We start from the raw sequence: 16,505 nt of genomic DNA, 5'->3' as shown, positions 1-16,505 counted from the left end.
TCGCCTATTTTTTCTCTAACAAGAAGCATGACTCACTCGATCTACGGTGCCTTCGTTCGAGCGTGCCACGTTTAAGTTGAAAGGCCTGCGATCCCGTCACGTTTCAGCTTCAGAGTCACTCACCCGCTCGCCTCAGCCCGGCGTGAATCCAGGCCGCGTTTTTCATCCCCGCTGCAGCGCAAAAGGCACGCGCCCGCAACAAAAGGAGAAAGACTTTCCGGTCCTCTCGCCGACCACTTCACCCCTCCACTGTTACACTCAACTCTGTCTCCCTCTCCCTCCCCACACCCCCCTCCTTCCCTACCGAGACGCTCCACAGATCCAAAGAACATCGCCACCACCCCCACCGCCACCCTCCGCCGCCGCGGTCCGGTAAGCCTCCTCCCCCCCCGGCCACCTCGCCGCCGCGGCGAACCACCCCGCCTCCTCCTCACGCCGTCAACGTTATTCTCCCTCCCGGCCGGCCCGCGAATCCTCTCCAAGGCGGGGGACGAAAGAAAAAGACGGGTCTCTATCTTATTCTTATTCGCCTCCCTTCTCCTTTCGCGAAAGAACAAAAAAAAATCATGGATGGAAAGGCCGGCCAAGCTTTTGCGTTCTTTCTCGCCAGCGTATCCACGCCTTTCGCCGCCCGTGGAGACCGGAGCAGCAGTATATAGATTGGCGCCGCCAATTACCGCGCCGGGTGTCCCCCCGCCCGGCCCCTTTCTCGAATTCTTCGTCTCTGGCGCAGGGGCTGCTTTAGATCTGCGTCCTCCTCTCTCCTGGTACTCGCTGGTTGGTGTGTGTGAGGTGATGTTTAACAAAGTTTAATTCCATGGCTGGCTTTTGGTTGGTGCTCGCATCTTGCTGCTGCTCCGTCTGCTTCTTGGATAGGTTTCCTGATTTGGGTCCTCGCTCCCAGTGACCGGCCCGCTTTGCTCCAAGAGGGGTTGCTATTTTTGGTGCCCGCGTGCGGTGCTCTAGGCACTCTGCCATATCTAGCCCGCTTCTTGGACTAGTAAAAGAAAGTTCATGTTTCCGCCTCCTCTCCCAGCCATCTCGGTTCGTGCTCATTTCTTCCTGTAGTTTTGTTGCAGCGTGCGAGTTCTTGCTTCGCAGGTCAGGGGAAGCTTGCAAAAAACTGTAATCGTCTCGGTGTTTCTTTTTCCTTGGAATTTTATCGTCCTCGTCGCTGGGTTTTATTTTTCCTGTACCTTGGTAGCTGCTCCTTTATGGTGGTCTTGTCATGTTGGAAATTTATTATTTCAAAATAAATGTTGATTAACTGAATTTTTTTTCATAGCATAGGAAAGCACATTCGTACTGTTAATATGAGTCACCATGAGATTCTGAATGTGCTACTTCAGTCCTTCAGCTGTGTGAACCAAGGAAATTTTACCCGAGAGTGATGTACCATTGTTCCTGAAACAGGTGGATTATACAAGTTGCATGATCAGTCCTGGAAGGATCAGGGATGGAAGAGCACCGTGAGGAAAGATGCTGGGAGGACCTATTGCCAGATGCCCTGGGACTCGTCTTCCGCAACCTCTCCCTTCAGGAGATGCTCACCGTGGTTCCCCGGGTTTGCAAGTCATGGAGCCGGGTGGTCTCAGGGCCCTACTGCTGGCAGGAGATCGACATCCAGGAGTGGAGCCAGCAGCAGAACAAGCCTGACCAGCTCACCCGCATGGTTCATACGCTTGTCACCCGCAGCGGCGACTCGTTCCGCCGCATTAGCGTGTCCGGGCTTCCCAACGACTCGTTGTTCACCTTCATCGCGAACCAGTAAGTAGTGTTCTTCTGTCAAAATCATTTTTATGTTGGATGATGCTTTCCTCATGAGATTTGATAGCCTAGATGGGAATGGTATTTTTTTTATTAGTTGTGGACCATTAACTGGTGGAAATGTGCATGTTGCTGGAGTACTTCTTCAGATTCGATAGCATCCTTGCCTAATGCATGAGAGCTTTCGTGCGGAATAAGTTTTTTTTTTTTTTTGAGAAAGTAATATGGTTTAGGTTGTGACAAGGTGTAGTGGCAGGCGAAATATCATGGCTGTGTGATTGCATTATAGGAGCTGGATCACTGAGGCGGTTAGTGGGAGGAGGGGCGGGAAGCAAGAGAGTGGTGGCCACGGTAGACAAAAGGGCGCGAGGGGTGTGTGTAGGGTTTTAGCGCCCGCCATAAGAAAATGAACGGCGAGATCGTCTGGATGACATGATCGGACGATCGAGGACCCAAATCTCTGAGAAATGCCACAACATGGGCATGAATGATAATACGTCTATTCATTAGAGAGTCATGTGCTAATGATATAAACAAGTACCTTATGTGTAACATAATTGATTCCAAAATTACTTTCCTTGCTGCTGTATTTGTCTTTACACAATAAGGTCCTCTCTATTATTGCTGAATTCAATCATTTATAAACAATTGTGCGTACATTTTAATAGTTATTTTTCTAAAGGCTCGTAAACTATTGATTCAATTGCATAAATGAAAATGGAGTAGCATCATTCCAGTGCGTCAATCCATAAATACAGGGTTATCTGTGGTGGTGTCAAGTTGCTAGCACAATAATACTCCTCTGGCCCATTCTGTTTTCTGATAGTGATGAATGTTGCGAACATGGTGCCATATACTGCACATGTGTGCCATGCAGAAGAACATGTTCAAAATGGTATCCCCAACCATCCACCAACTCTATACAATCCTCCACTGCTCCCTGGCTCTGATCTATTTTCTGTCTGTGCTAAATGTTAGGAACTCAGTTCATAGCCGCGGTTAATAGCATTTAATTATAGACCCTACTAAGCAAGGGTTATCCATCATAGTAGTATTAGTGTATTGTACTTCTGTTTACCAGTGATCCTGTCCATAATATTTTGTTCAACTGTACTGACCGGACCGTGTTTGCTTTTCTAAGTGCGCGATCTCTCAAGACCCTGGAGCTTCCGAGGAGCGAGATCAGCGACTGCATCGTGGAAGACGTCGCGCAAAGGCTGTCCAACGTCACGTTCCTGGACGTCAGCAGCTGCACCAAGATCGGCGCCCGTGCTCTGGAGGCGTTCGGCAAGAACTGCAAGTCCCTGGTGGGGCTCCGGCGGGTGATGCACCCCATAGACGTGGCCGGCAAGGTGTGCCAGCACGACGAGGCCCGCGCCATCGCCTGCAGCATGCCGAAGCTCCGGCACCTGGAGATCGGGTACATGCTGATCGCGACCAACGCCGTGGTGGAGATCGCGTCCCGGTGCCGCGACCTCAGCTTCCTGGACCTGCGCGGCTGCTGGGGCGTGGACGACAAGCTGCTGCAGGACAAGTACCCGGGGCTCAAGGTCCTGGGCCCGCGCGTGGACGACTGCTACGAGAACAGCTTCCTGGAGGAGTGCTCCGACGACTCGGACGACGACTCCATCTACTCGTGGGAGGAGTTCATGGACGACGAGGACTACTTCGCCGCCGGGAGCGACGACGACGAGGCCCTGTGGGACGACGGCCACGCCCTCGAGGGGCTGGAGGTGAGGTTCTACGGCGGCGGGTTCGGCGAGGGCGCCTTCGCCGGCTTCGACTGGCCGGAGTCTCCATGAACCAAGCCTTCTTCTTCATCAATAAGCTGTCAAGAGAAGCGAAGTTTGCCTGCCTGCTTGCTTGCTTGCTCCTGCTGCTGCTGTCTTGATAGCATGTTTCAGCTTTGAAGCATCTTCTTCCGTGTTCATGTGCTTGTAATTGTGTCAAATTGTGTCGTCTTTAGCTGCTTGCAGATATTGGCCTGGATGTTGAGTGAGCTTGTCTGGAATGTAAAAAAACCTGTGGTGCTTAAAACATAGAGCAACAAATCATCAATATGAACTGTTGAGAATACTGCTGCGTGTGGTAATTTTTCGTTTCTGTTTCTGAAGCTCTGGATCACGAGTGGCTGGCTTCTGCCAGGTGCAATCCCATCGGCGAGGCGCGGAGAAGATGTGACCACACCTGCTGCTGGTGGTGGTGGCAGGAGCTGCTGGAGAAGTGGCGGTAAAAGGCTCTGGGCTCCTCTGATGCGGGTGCATGCCATGGCAACGCCCAGAGCCAACAGTGCAAGGCCAGTCGGCCAGTCGGCCAATGCGCTTTTTGCAAGGCAGGGGAGGGCCAGAGGAGGGCAGGGCTCTCGCACAGCGCGCGCGCACGCTGGCTGGCTGCCGCTGGGCGGTGGTGGCAGATCCTAGATTTTGTCCTGAGATCTTGTGAGGGACGGAGGGGGTGTCTTGTTGTCAGACGCAGGCTGGGGAATCGCCCGTCGCGTACTTGGCAAGCCACTTGTCTCTTGCAAGGCAAGGCGGGCAGGCCACCTGAACGGAACTGACCTCGCCATGCAACGCACCACGCCGCGTCTGCGGCGCTTTGCGGCTTTGGGCTTTGGCGATGCGCACGCACGCACGCCACAAGAGGCTCTGATGGGCGTTCCCAGTGGGATGGGAAGGGAGCAGCCACTGGGGTGTTGCCAGGGTGCAAGCTCTGAGCACCAGGCACACTTTTCAATGCTCTTGCTAGGCCAACTCCAACCCACCACCCAAATGGTCCGGCCGCGTCCGTTTGGGGCTAAACGGGCACAAATAGCAGTCCTGACACGCGGGAGAAAACGGACAGACGTCTTTTTTTGTTCGCCGCCGATGCATTTTCAGCCTAAATTTGGGCCGCGTTTGCGTCGAAACGGACAGCGCGCGGATCGGGAACACAACGCTCCCACTCCTCACCTCCCTCTCATTCCCAAAACCCTCCCGCGCTCCCCCTCCCCTCCCTCCTCCATGGCCGATGCCCCGAAGAAACCCGCCAACCCGACCGCCACCACCGCCTGCCCCGCGACGAAGAAGAAGAAACCGCGGTCGGACCTCACGGCGGCGGAGATCGCGCGGCTCGACATAGAATCGGCCAAGAGGAGGTCCCAGTGGACCGTTCAGGCGAAGAAGAAAGCCACTGCCGACTTCGCCCTCTAGGCCGCGGCCGCACAGTACAATGCCGCCGTCGAGGACAACGAGGCCATTGTCGCCAAGACCACTCAGGCAGCGACGACGCATGCCTTCCTCATGCTAGGGTTGTGCCGACCCGCATCGGCCATTCTCTGCGTCGCCTCCATGGCCATGGCGAGCACATGCTCGCCGGCCGTTCTCCAACAGTAGTACCAGTCGCCGAGCTCCTCCATAACACCGAAGACGTCACCGGTTCTCCACGAGGCTCGTTGGCCATTCGCCCTCCGCAGTACCAGTTGCCGAGCTCCTCCATCACACCGGAGACGTCGTCGGTTCTCCACGAGGCTCGTCGACCGTTCGTGAAGGATATATGCCCTAGAGGCAATAATAAAGTTGTTATTTTATATTTCCTTATTCATGATAAATATTTATTATTCATGCTAGAATTGTATTAACTGGAAACTTGATACATATGTGAATACATAAACAAAACAACATGTCCCGAGTATGCCTCTACTGGACTAGCTCGTTGATCAAAGATGGTTAAGTTTCCTAACCATGGACATGAGTTTTCATTTGATAACGGGATCACATCATTAGTGGAATGATGTGATGGACAAGACCCATCCGTTAGCTTAGCATAATGATCGTTCAGTTTTATTGCTACTGCTTTCTTTGTGTCAAATATATATTCCTTCAACTATGAGATTATGCAACTCCTAGACACCGGGGGAATGCCTTGTGTGCTATCAAACGTCACAATGTAACTGGGTGATTATAAAGATGCTCTACAGGTATCTCCGAAGGTGTTTGTTGGGTTGGCATAGATCGATATTAGGATTTGTCACTCCGAGTATCGGAGAGGTTCTCTGGGCCCTCTCGGTAATGCACATCATATGAAGCCTTGCAAGCAATGTGACTAATGAGTTAGTTACGAGATGTTGTACTATGGAACAAGTAAAGAGACTTGCCGGTAACGATATTGAACTAGGTATAGAGATACCGACGATCGAATCTCGGGCAAGTAACATACCGATAACAAAGGGAATATCTATGTTGACATTGCGTTCGACCGATAAAGATATTCGTAGAATATGTGGGAACCAATATGAGCATCCAGGTTCTGCTATTGGTTATTGACCGGAGAGGTGTCTCGGTCATGTATACATAGTTCTCAAACCCGTAGGGTCCGCACGCTTAACGTTCGATGACGATTGGTATTATATGGGTTATGTGTTTTGGTGACCGAAGATTGTTTGGAGTCCCGGATAAGATCACGGATATAACGAGGATTGTCGAAATGGCCGAGAGATGAAGATTGATATATTGGAAGGTTACATTCGGACACCGCAATGGTTTCGGGAAATTTCAGATGTTTTCGGAGTACCGGGGATTATTGGGCTTACATGGGCCATAGGGGAGAGGGAGGAAGCCCACAAGAGGTGTCCGCGCCCCCCTCCCATAGGGAGTCCGAATTGGACTAGGGAGGGGGCGCGCCCCCCTTTCCTACTCTGGTTCCCTCTCCCTCCCTTTTTCCCCTCCGGAAAGAGGGAAAAAAGGAGGGTGAATCCTACTAGGAGTCGAGTCCTAGTAGGACTCCCCCCCATGGCGCGCGCCCCTGGTGGCCGGCCTCCTTCTCCCTCCTTTATATACGGGGGCAGGGGGCACCCCAAAGGCACAACATTGTCTTAGCCGTGTGCGGTGCCCCCCTCCACCGTTTACTCCTCTGATAGTATCTTCGTAGTGCTTAGGCGAAGCCCTGCACGGATCACATCACCAACACCGTCATCACGCCGTCATGCTGACAAAACTCATCGACTCCATCGACACTCTTCTAGATCAAGAGATCGAGGGACGTCATCGAGATGAACGTGTGCAGAACTCGGAGGTGTCGTACGTTCGGTACTTGATCGGTTGATTCGAGAAGACGTTCGACTACATGAACTGAAGTTAACGCTTCCTCTTTCAGTCTACGATAGTACGTGGACACACTCTTCCCTCTCATTGTTATGCATCTTCTAGATAGATCTTGCGTGAGCGTAGGATTTTTTTTGAAATTGCATGCTACGTTTCCCAACAGTGGTATCAGAGCCAGGTCTATGTGTAGATGATATGCACATGTAGAACACAAAGAGTTGTGGACGGTGATCGTCATACTGCTTACCACCAATGTCTTATTTTGATTCGGCGGTATTGTTGGATGAAGCGGCCCGGACCAACCTTACATGACCGCGTTCATGAGACCGGTTCTACCGACAGACATGCCACTAGTTTTGCATAAAGGTGACTGGCGGGTGTCTGTTTCTCCAACTTTAGTTGAATCGAATTTGACTACGTCCAATCCGTGTGAAGGTTAAAACAGCAAACTTGATAAATCACCGTTGTGGTTTTTGTGCCGTAGGTTTGTACGATTGATGCTAGAAGCCCGTAGCAGCCACGTAAAACTTGCAACAAACAAAGTAGAGGGCGTCTAACTTGTTTTTGTAGGGCATGTTGTGATGTGATATGGTCAAGACATGATGTGATATAAGATTGTTGTGTGAGATGATCATGTTTTTTAAAAGTTATCGGCAACTGGCAGGAGCCATATGGTTGTCACTTTATTGTATGAAATACAAGCGCTATGTTTGCTTTACTTTATCACTAAGAGGTAGCAATATTCATAGAAGCAATGGTTGGCGAGACGACCACGACGCTACGATGGAGATCAATGTTGTCAAGCCGGTGAAGATGGAGATCATGACGTTGCTTCGGTGATGGAGAGATCATGAGCACAAGTTGATGATGGCCATATCATGTCACATATTTTGATTGCATGTGATGTTTATCTTTTATGCATCTTATTTTGCTTAATACTCCTTCGTTCCTAAATATTTGTCTTTTAATGGTTTCAAATGGACTACCACATACGGATGTATATAGACATATTTCAGAGTGTAGATTCACCCATTTTGCTCCGTATGTAGTCACTTGTTGAAATATCTAGAAAGAAAAATGTTTAGGAACAGAGGGAGTACGAGGGTAGCATTATAAGATGATCCTTCACTAAAATTTCAAGGTATAAGTGTTCTGCCGAGTATGCATCGTTGTGAAAGTTCTTCGTGTTGAGACACCACGTGATGATCGGGTGTGATAAGCTCTACATTCAAATAAAACGGGTGCAAGCCAGATTTGCACATGTAGAATACTCGGGTTAAACTTGACAAACCTAGCATATACAAATATGGCCTCGGAACACTGGAGACCGAGAGGTCGAACGTGAATCATATAGTAGATATGATCAACATAGTGATGTTCACCATTGAAAACTGCTCCATCTCACGTGATGATCGGACATGGTTTAGTTGATTTGGATCACGTACCATTTAGATGACTAGAGGGATGTCTATCTAAGTGGGAGTTCTTAAGTAATATGATTAATTGAACTTAATTTATCATGAACTTAGTCCTGATAGTTTTTGCATATCTATGTTGTAGATCAATGGCCCGTGCTACCGTTCCTTTGAATTTTAATGCATTCCTAGAGAAAGTTAAGTTGAAAGATGATGGTAGAAACTACACGGACTGGGTCCGTAACTTGAGGATTATCCTCATCGCTGCACTGAAGAATTATGTCCTTGATGCACCGCTCAGTTTACCACCTGCCCCAGCAACTGCAAACATTGTGAATGCCTGGCAGTCGCGTGTTGATGACTACTTGTTAGTTTAGTGTGCCATGCTTTACAGCTTAGAATTGGGACTCCAAAGACGTTTTGAACGTCATGGACCATATGAGATGTTCCAGGAGTTGAAGTTAATATTTCAAGAAAATGCCCCAGTTGAGAGATATGAAGTCCCCAACAAGTTTTATAGCTGCAAGATGGAGGAGAAAAGTCCTGTTAGTGAGAACATACTCAGAATGTTTGGGTACCATAATCACTTGACTCAGCTGGGAGTTAATCTTCCAGATGATTGTGTCATTGACAGAGTTCTTCAATCACTACCACCAAGCTACAAAGGCTTCGTGATGAACTACAATATGCAAGGGATGGAAAAGACTATTCCCGAGCTCTTCGCGATGCTAAAGGCCGCGGAGGTAGAAATGAAGAAGGAGCATCAAGTGTTGATGGTTAACAAGACCACTAGTTTCAAGAAAAAGGGCAAGGGTAAAAAGAAGGGGAACTTCAAAAAGACTGACAAGCAAGTTGTCACTCCCGGGAAGAAACCCAAGTTTGGACCCAAGTCTGAAACTGAGTGCTTCTGCTGCAAAGGGATTGGTCACTGGAAGCGGAACTGCCCCAAGTATTTAGCGGATAAGAAGGATGGCAAGATGAATGATACTCTCCAACGTATCTACTTTTCCAAACACTTTTGCCCTTGTTTTGGACTCTAACTTGCATGATTTGAATGAAACTAACCCAGTCTGACGCTGTTTTCAGCAGAACTGCCATGATGTTGTTTTATGTGTAGAAAAGAAAAGTTCTCAGAATGTCCTGGAAATCCACGGAGGCACTTTTCAGAATTAATAAGAATTTTTGGCGAAAGAATGAAGGCCGGGGGGCCCACGGGCTGTCCACGAGACAGGGAGGCGCCCCCCTAGGGCGCGCCCTCCTATCTCGTGGGCCCCCTGGACACCTCCCGACCTCAACTCCAACTCCATCTATACCGTCTCGGGGAGAAAAAAATCGAGGAGAAAGTTCATCGCGTTTCACGACACGGAGCCACCGCCAAGACCTAATCTCTCTCGGGGGGGAAGCTGATCTGAAGTCTGTTTGGGGCTCCGGAGAGGGAGATTCGTCGCTGTCGTCATCACCAACCATCCTCCATCACCAATTTCATGATGCTCACCGCCGTGCGTGAGTAATTCCATTGTAGGCTTGCTGGACGGTGATGGGTTGGATGAGATTTACCATGTAATCAAGTTAGTTTTGTTAGGGTTTGATCCCTAGTATCCACTATGTTCTGACATTGATGTTGCTATGACTTTGCTATGCTTAATGCTTGTCACTAGGGCCCGAGTGCCATGATTTCAGATATGAACCTATTATGTTTTCATGAATATATGTGTGTTCTTGATCCTATCTTGCAAGTCTATAGTCACCTATTATGTGTTATGAACCGACAACCCCGAAGTGACAATAATCGGGATACTTCTCGGTGATGACCGTAGTTTGAGGAGTTCATGTATTCACTATGTGCTAATGCTTTGTTCTGGTTCTCTATTAAAAGGAGGCCTTAATATCCCTTAGTTTCCGTAAGGACCCCGCTGCCACGGGAGGGTAGGACAAAAGATGTCATGCAAGTTCTTTTCCATAAGCACGTATGACTATTTACGGAATACATGCCTACATTACATTGATGAACTGGAGCTAGTTCTATATCACCCCATGTTATAACTATTGCATGAGGAATCGCATCCGACATAGTTATCCATCACTGATCCATTGCTTACGAGCTTTTCACATATTGTTCTTCGCTTATTTACTTTCCGTTGCTACTGTTACAACTACTACAAAAAACCCAAAAACATTTATCTTTACTTTTGCTACCGTTACCTTTATTATCATACCACTTTTGCAACTAAATACTTTGCTGCAGATACTAAGTTATCCAGGTGTGGTTGAATTGACAACTCAACTGCTAATACTCAAGAATATTCTTTGGCTCCCCTTGTGTCAAATCAATAAATTTGGGTTGAATACTCTACCCTCGAAAGCTGTTGCGATCCCCTATACTTGTGGGTTATCAAGACTAATTTCTGGCGCCGTTGTCGGGGAACATAGCTCTATTCTCTGAGTCACTTGGGATTTATATCTGTTGATCACTATGGAGAACTTGAAAGACGATCGAACTACTATTTTATCCTCAACTACGAGGGGAGGTAAGAAACTGCCATCTAGCTCTGCACTAGATTCTCCTTCCGTTATAAGTAAGCTTGCGACACCTAAACCTGCTACTGCTATGAATTCTGATATGTCACATGTTATTGATGATGCCACTTCTGCTATGCATGATGAAACTACTTCATTGCGTGATACTACTTTGCCATTAGGTGAATTTCTAGATGAACAACTTGCTAGATTTAGGGGGAATGAAAATATTGAAGAACCTATTATTGATGATAGTGATGATGAAGGTCCCCCAATGATTATGTTTACCTATTGTTCCTAAGGGTTATGTTATGCATGAAACAGCTGCTATGGAAATTCTTGCTTGCAATGATAGAAATGATCTTAAGAAATTATTAACTAAATGGAAGCAGCAGTCTCTTAATGCTAGAATGAAACCCGATCCTGCTTTTGCTACTTCACCTATCTGTGTTACTGATAAGGATTATGAATTCTCTGTTGATCCAGATATTATTACTTTAGTTGAATCTGATCCTTTTTATGGCCTTGAATCTGAAACTGTTGTGGCACATCTTACCAAGTTGAATGATATAGCCACCCTATTTACCCATGATGAGAAGTCTCGCTATTTATATATCCTTAAGATATTTCCGTTCTCATTAAAGGGTGATGCTAAGACTTGGTATAATTCTCTTGCTCCTGGTTGTGTGCGTAGTCCCCAGGATATGATTTATTACTTCTCTGCTAAATATTTCCCTGCTCATAAGAAACAAGCTGCCTTGCGGGAAATATATAATTTTGTGCAAATCAAAGAAGAGAGTCTCCCACAAGCTTGGGGGAGGCTTCTCCGGGTGCTTAATGCTTTGCCTGATCATACACTCAAGAAAAATGAAATACTTGATATCTTTTATAATGGACTAACCGATGCTTCCAAGGACTACTTGGATAGTTGTGCTGGTTGTGTTTTCAGGGAAAGAACAGTCGATGAAGCTGAAATACTATTGAATAATATGTTGACTAATGAAAATAATTGGACTCTTCCTAAGCCAGTTCCTGAAGTAATTCCCAAACCAATTGAGCCAACTCCTGAGCCTATTCCTAAACCCACTCCGAAGAGAGGTGTTTTATTTCTCAGTCCTGAAGATATGCAAGAGGCAAAGAAATCAATGAAAGAAAAAGGTATTAAAGCCGCAGATGTTAAGAATTTACCTCATATTGAAGAAATACATGGTCTTAATTTACCGCCCAAAGAACCACATTGTCTTGATAACCCGACACAGGTAGTAAAGGTAAATTCTTTCTATAGATATGATAAAGTTGAAGTACCCTCTACTAAATTTCATAGCCCATGCTTAGATGAATTTGATGACTTTATGGCTAGACAAGAAGGTTTTAATGCTTATGTTGGTAGAGAGTTAAAGAATAATGCTTTCGAGATAGGACGCGTAGGTGATAATCTGGCTAGAGTTAAAGATGAACTTCACCTCGTTAGAAAATATGCTTCTATGGTTGCTACTCAAGCTGAGCAAGTACTTAAAGCTCAAAATGATTTGCTTGCTGAATTAAATAATAAAAATGACTTTGCTGTTAGAGTGGCTACTAGAACTGGTAGAATGACTCAGGAACCTTTGTATCTTGAAGGCCACCCTAAGAGAATGGAGCAAGATTCTCAGAGAAATAATTTAGAGGCACCTAGTTCTTCTAAAAAGAAGTAAAAGAAAAATGATAGAACTTTGCATGCTTCTAGTGAACCTACTGTAGACACACCTGAGAATCCCAATGATATTTCTATTTCTGATGCTGAAACACAATCAGGTGATAAACATGAACCTAGTGATAATGTTAATAATAATGTTCATGTTGATGCTCAACCTAGCAAAGACAATGATGTCAAGATTGAACCTGCTGTTGATCTTGATAACCCACAATCAAAGAATCAACGTTATGATAAGAGAGATTTTGTTGCTAGGAAGCACGGTAAAGAAAGAGAACCATGGGTTCAGAAACCCATGCCCTTTCCTCCCAAACCGTCCAAGTCAAAGGATGATGAGGATTTTGAGCGCTTTGCTGAAATGATTAGACCTATTTTCTTATGTATGCGCTTAACTGATATGCTTAAAGTAAATCCTTATGCTAAGTATATGAAGGATATCATCACAAATAAAAGAAAGATACCGAAAGCTGAAATTTCCACCATGCTTGCTAATTACACTTTTAAGGGTGGAATACCAAAGAAACTTGGAGATTCGGGTGTACCAACTATACCATGCTCTATTAAAAGAAATTATGTTAGAACTGCTTTATGTGATCTTGGAGCCGGTGTTAGTGTTATGCCTCTCTCTTTATATCGTAGACTTGAATTGAATAAGTTGACACCTACTGAAATATCTTTGCAAATGGCTGATAAATCAATTGCTATACCTGTCGGTATTTGTAAGGATGTGCATGTTGTGGTTGCAAATGTCACTATCTTAACGGACTTTGTTATTCTTGATATTCCCGAGGACGATAGTATGTCTATTATCCTTGGTAGACCTTTTCTTAATACTCCAAGGGCTGTTATTGATTGCAACAAAGGCAATGTCACTTTTCATGTTAATGGTAATGAGCATACAGTACACTTTCCGAGGAAACAACCTCAAGTCCATAGCATCAATTCTATTGAAAAAGTTCCAACTATCATTTTTGGATGTTTTGAATTTCCTCTCCCTACTGTCATGAAAAAGTATGATATTCTTATTGTTGGGGATCTTCATATCCCCGTTGAGGTAACTTAGTGTTATTCGAAATTTCTCCGGTTCCGTGTTATTCGGAATGAGTTTGTTAACAAGACTTGATCAACCTTGTTAGTGGATTCATTTTGATGATCATGAGATGGATGAAACTAGAAGGCACAACCTTCTGTACCCTCTTTTTACTTTCTGTTATTTAGAATAAATAAAGCAAAAATAGTATTATCCGTCTGTTTTCCGAATTATCCTTGCATTAAAAAAATAGTCCGAAAATAAAAGTGCTCCAAATGCCCTGCAAATTTAGTATGATTTTCTCTGGAATATTTGAGGATTTTAGGCACTGAAAACATTACAAGAGGGGCAAGCACCAGGCCACGAGAGAGGAGGGCTCCCCCCCTGTAGGGCGTGCCCCCTATCTCGTGGGCCCCTGGTGGCCCCCTCCACTTATACCAGCACCCACACACTTCATCTTCTACCCAAAAAAATCCCCATCTAGCTCAAGCCCGAGTTCTAGCTCGTTTTGCTGCGATTTTCGATCTCTTAGCTCAAAGCTCCATTGGCAAAACTGCTTTGGGAGATTGTTGCTTGGTATGTGACTCCTCCATTGGTCCAATTAGTTTTTGTTCTAGTGCTTTATTCATTGCAAATTTTTGCTGCATAGGTGACCATGTTCTTGAGCTTGCATGTTAAATTTTTGAGGTCCCAAGCAATTCCAATGCATGATATAGGCTCTAGGAACTTGTAGGAGTGGTTGGTATCAATCTTGTTTAGTTTTATTTACTTTTATTTTGAAGTTACTAAAATTTCAGAAATTTTCAGAAAATGTTAAGGAGGCTCTTTAAAGGCTCTTCTAGCCCAAGCTTTTACTCCGGAACCTGAACCTGAGCCGGAACCTGAATTGGACCCCTATCATGCATCATCTGTCCAGTGGGATCCGGAGATGACCAGCCAGTGGTATCCTGATTACACCTCCCACTACACCGGGGAGAGTAGCAGCGGTCCTTGGTATTAGACCAACTTAGGCCAAAAGCCTAAGCTTGGGGGAGTACGTATTTCTCATGGACTTTACATTCGTGTTCACACACTAGTCGTCGGTGCTCATACTCTTTCATTGTATTATCCATGTTAGTTTACATTTATTTTTCTAGCTTTCTTCTTGTGAGTTTGTTAAACCTTAAGAAAAACCAAAAAATTAGTTAGTTTAATTTCCTTTCTTGTCGTAGAAATTAAGATGAAAAAAACCCAATAAGATTTCTCGTTCTTCTTTTACTTGTTGGGAGCTTTCCCGTGTAAATAGTTTTATTTTCTTTTCTTTCTTTTGGGGGTCGAGAAGACTATATTGAAAATGCTTAGTGGCTCTTATTTGCACGATTGTTTATTTAACTTAGAGCCCATATTACTTGTCTTCTCTCTTGAGTTGAATGCTTGCAGATTCCAGCTTAGTCCAATGCACGTGCACTCTTATTATTATACACATCGTTCGGTCGTGCAAGTGAAAGGCAATAATGACGATATATGATGGACTTATTGGGATGAGAAAAGCTGGTATGAACTCGACCTCTCTTGTTTTTGTAAATATGATGATTCATCATTCCTGAGTCAGCTATTATGAAGTAAACATATTTGCAATGACATTTAGATATTATAGTTGCTTGTACCATGTTTGATTAGCTATGAGCTTTAAGGTTTACCTTGCGTGCCAACATGCTATTAGAATGATTATGATGTGGTATGATGGGATGGTATCCTCCTTTAAATGAATTGAGTGACTAGACTTGGCACATGTTCACGCATGTAGTTGAATCAAATCAACATAGCCTTCATGATATTTATGTTCATGGTGGATTATATCCTACTCATGCTTGTACTCGGTGTAAATTAATTTTAATGCATGTTTACGACTGTTGTCACTCTCTCAGTTGGTCGCTCCCCAGTCTTTTGCTAGCCTTCACCTGTACTAAGCGGGAATACTGCTTGTGCATCCAAACACCTTAAACCCCAAAGTTGTTCCATATGAGTCCACTATACCTTCCTATATGGGGTATTTACCTGCCGTTCCAAGTAAATTTGTATGTGCCAAACTCTAAACCTTCAAATGAAATTATGTATTGTATGCTCGAGCATCTCATGTTTCAACTAGGGCTGCCTATATCTTCCATGCTAGGTGGGTTATTCTCACGAGGAGTGGACTCCGCTCCTCATTCACGAGAAAGGGCCGGTAACCGGGATGCCCAGTCCCATGATCCAAAAAGATCAAAGCAAATCAAAATAATTAAACAAAACTCCCCCAGGGCTGTTGTATGTTGGAGGCACTCGTTGTTTCGAGCAAGCCATGGATTGATGCTTGTTGGTGGTTGGGGGAGTATAAACCTTTACCATTCTGTTTGGAAACTGCCTATAATGCATGTAGTATGGAAGATACAACCATCTGATAGTTGTTGCGTTGACAGCAAAAGTATGCCGCTCAAAATGTTATTCAATCTCTATTTTAAAATCGAGCTCTGGCACCTCTACAAATCCCTGTTTCCCTCTGTGAAGGGCCTGTCTATTTACTTTTATGTTGAGTCATCATCCTTCTTATTAAAAGCACCCGCTGGAGAGCACACTGTCATTTGCATTCACTATTATTGATTTATATTGGGTATGACTTGACTGGATCTCTTTTACCATGAATTACAATGTTTAGTCAGTCATTGATCTTTAAAGGTGCTCTGCATTTATGCTTTGCGGTCTCAGAAAGGGCTAGCGAGATACCATTTTGTTATATCATGTTATGATTATTTTGAGAAAGTGTTGTCATCCAAGTTTTATTATTATAGCTCGTTAGTTGATTATGTTATTGATATGCGTAATTGTGAGACCTATGTGTTATTGTTAGTATGGTTAGTTCATAATATTTGCTGAAACTTGAATGCTGGCTTTTCATGTTACAACAACAAGAGCAAACAGAGTTTGTAAAAGTTTTTCTTTATCACTTTCAGTTTATCAACTGAATTGCTTGAGGACAAGCAAAGGTT

At 45.1% G+C, this 16,505-nt stretch overlaps 1 protein-coding gene across 1 annotated transcript; it reads left to right on the top strand.

The window, feature by feature from the left end:
- The first annotated feature begins 207 nt into the window (after positions 1 to 207).
- On the top strand, positions 208 to 3,843 carry LOC119337498 (F-box protein FBW2-like). Its single transcript, XM_037609659.1, has 3 exons — positions 208 to 372; positions 1,414 to 1,767; positions 2,909 to 3,843. The coding sequence occupies exons 2-3, from the start codon at positions 1,457 to 1,459 to the stop codon at positions 3,567 to 3,569; spliced, it is 972 nt and encodes a 323-aa protein (XP_037465556.1). The 5' UTR covers positions 208 to 372; positions 1,414 to 1,456; the 3' UTR covers positions 3,570 to 3,843.
- The last annotated feature ends 12,662 nt before the right edge of the window (positions 3,844 to 16,505 follow it).

Source organism: Triticum dicoccoides, chromosome 7B (assembly GCF_002162155.2).
Source record: "Triticum dicoccoides isolate Atlit2015 ecotype Zavitan chromosome 7B, WEW_v2.0, whole genome shotgun sequence".
NCBI lineage: Eukaryota > Viridiplantae > Streptophyta > Magnoliopsida > Poales > Poaceae > Triticum > Triticum dicoccoides.
Note: the sequence above shows the minus strand (reverse complement) of the source record. Positions and strands in the feature narration are given on the sequence as shown.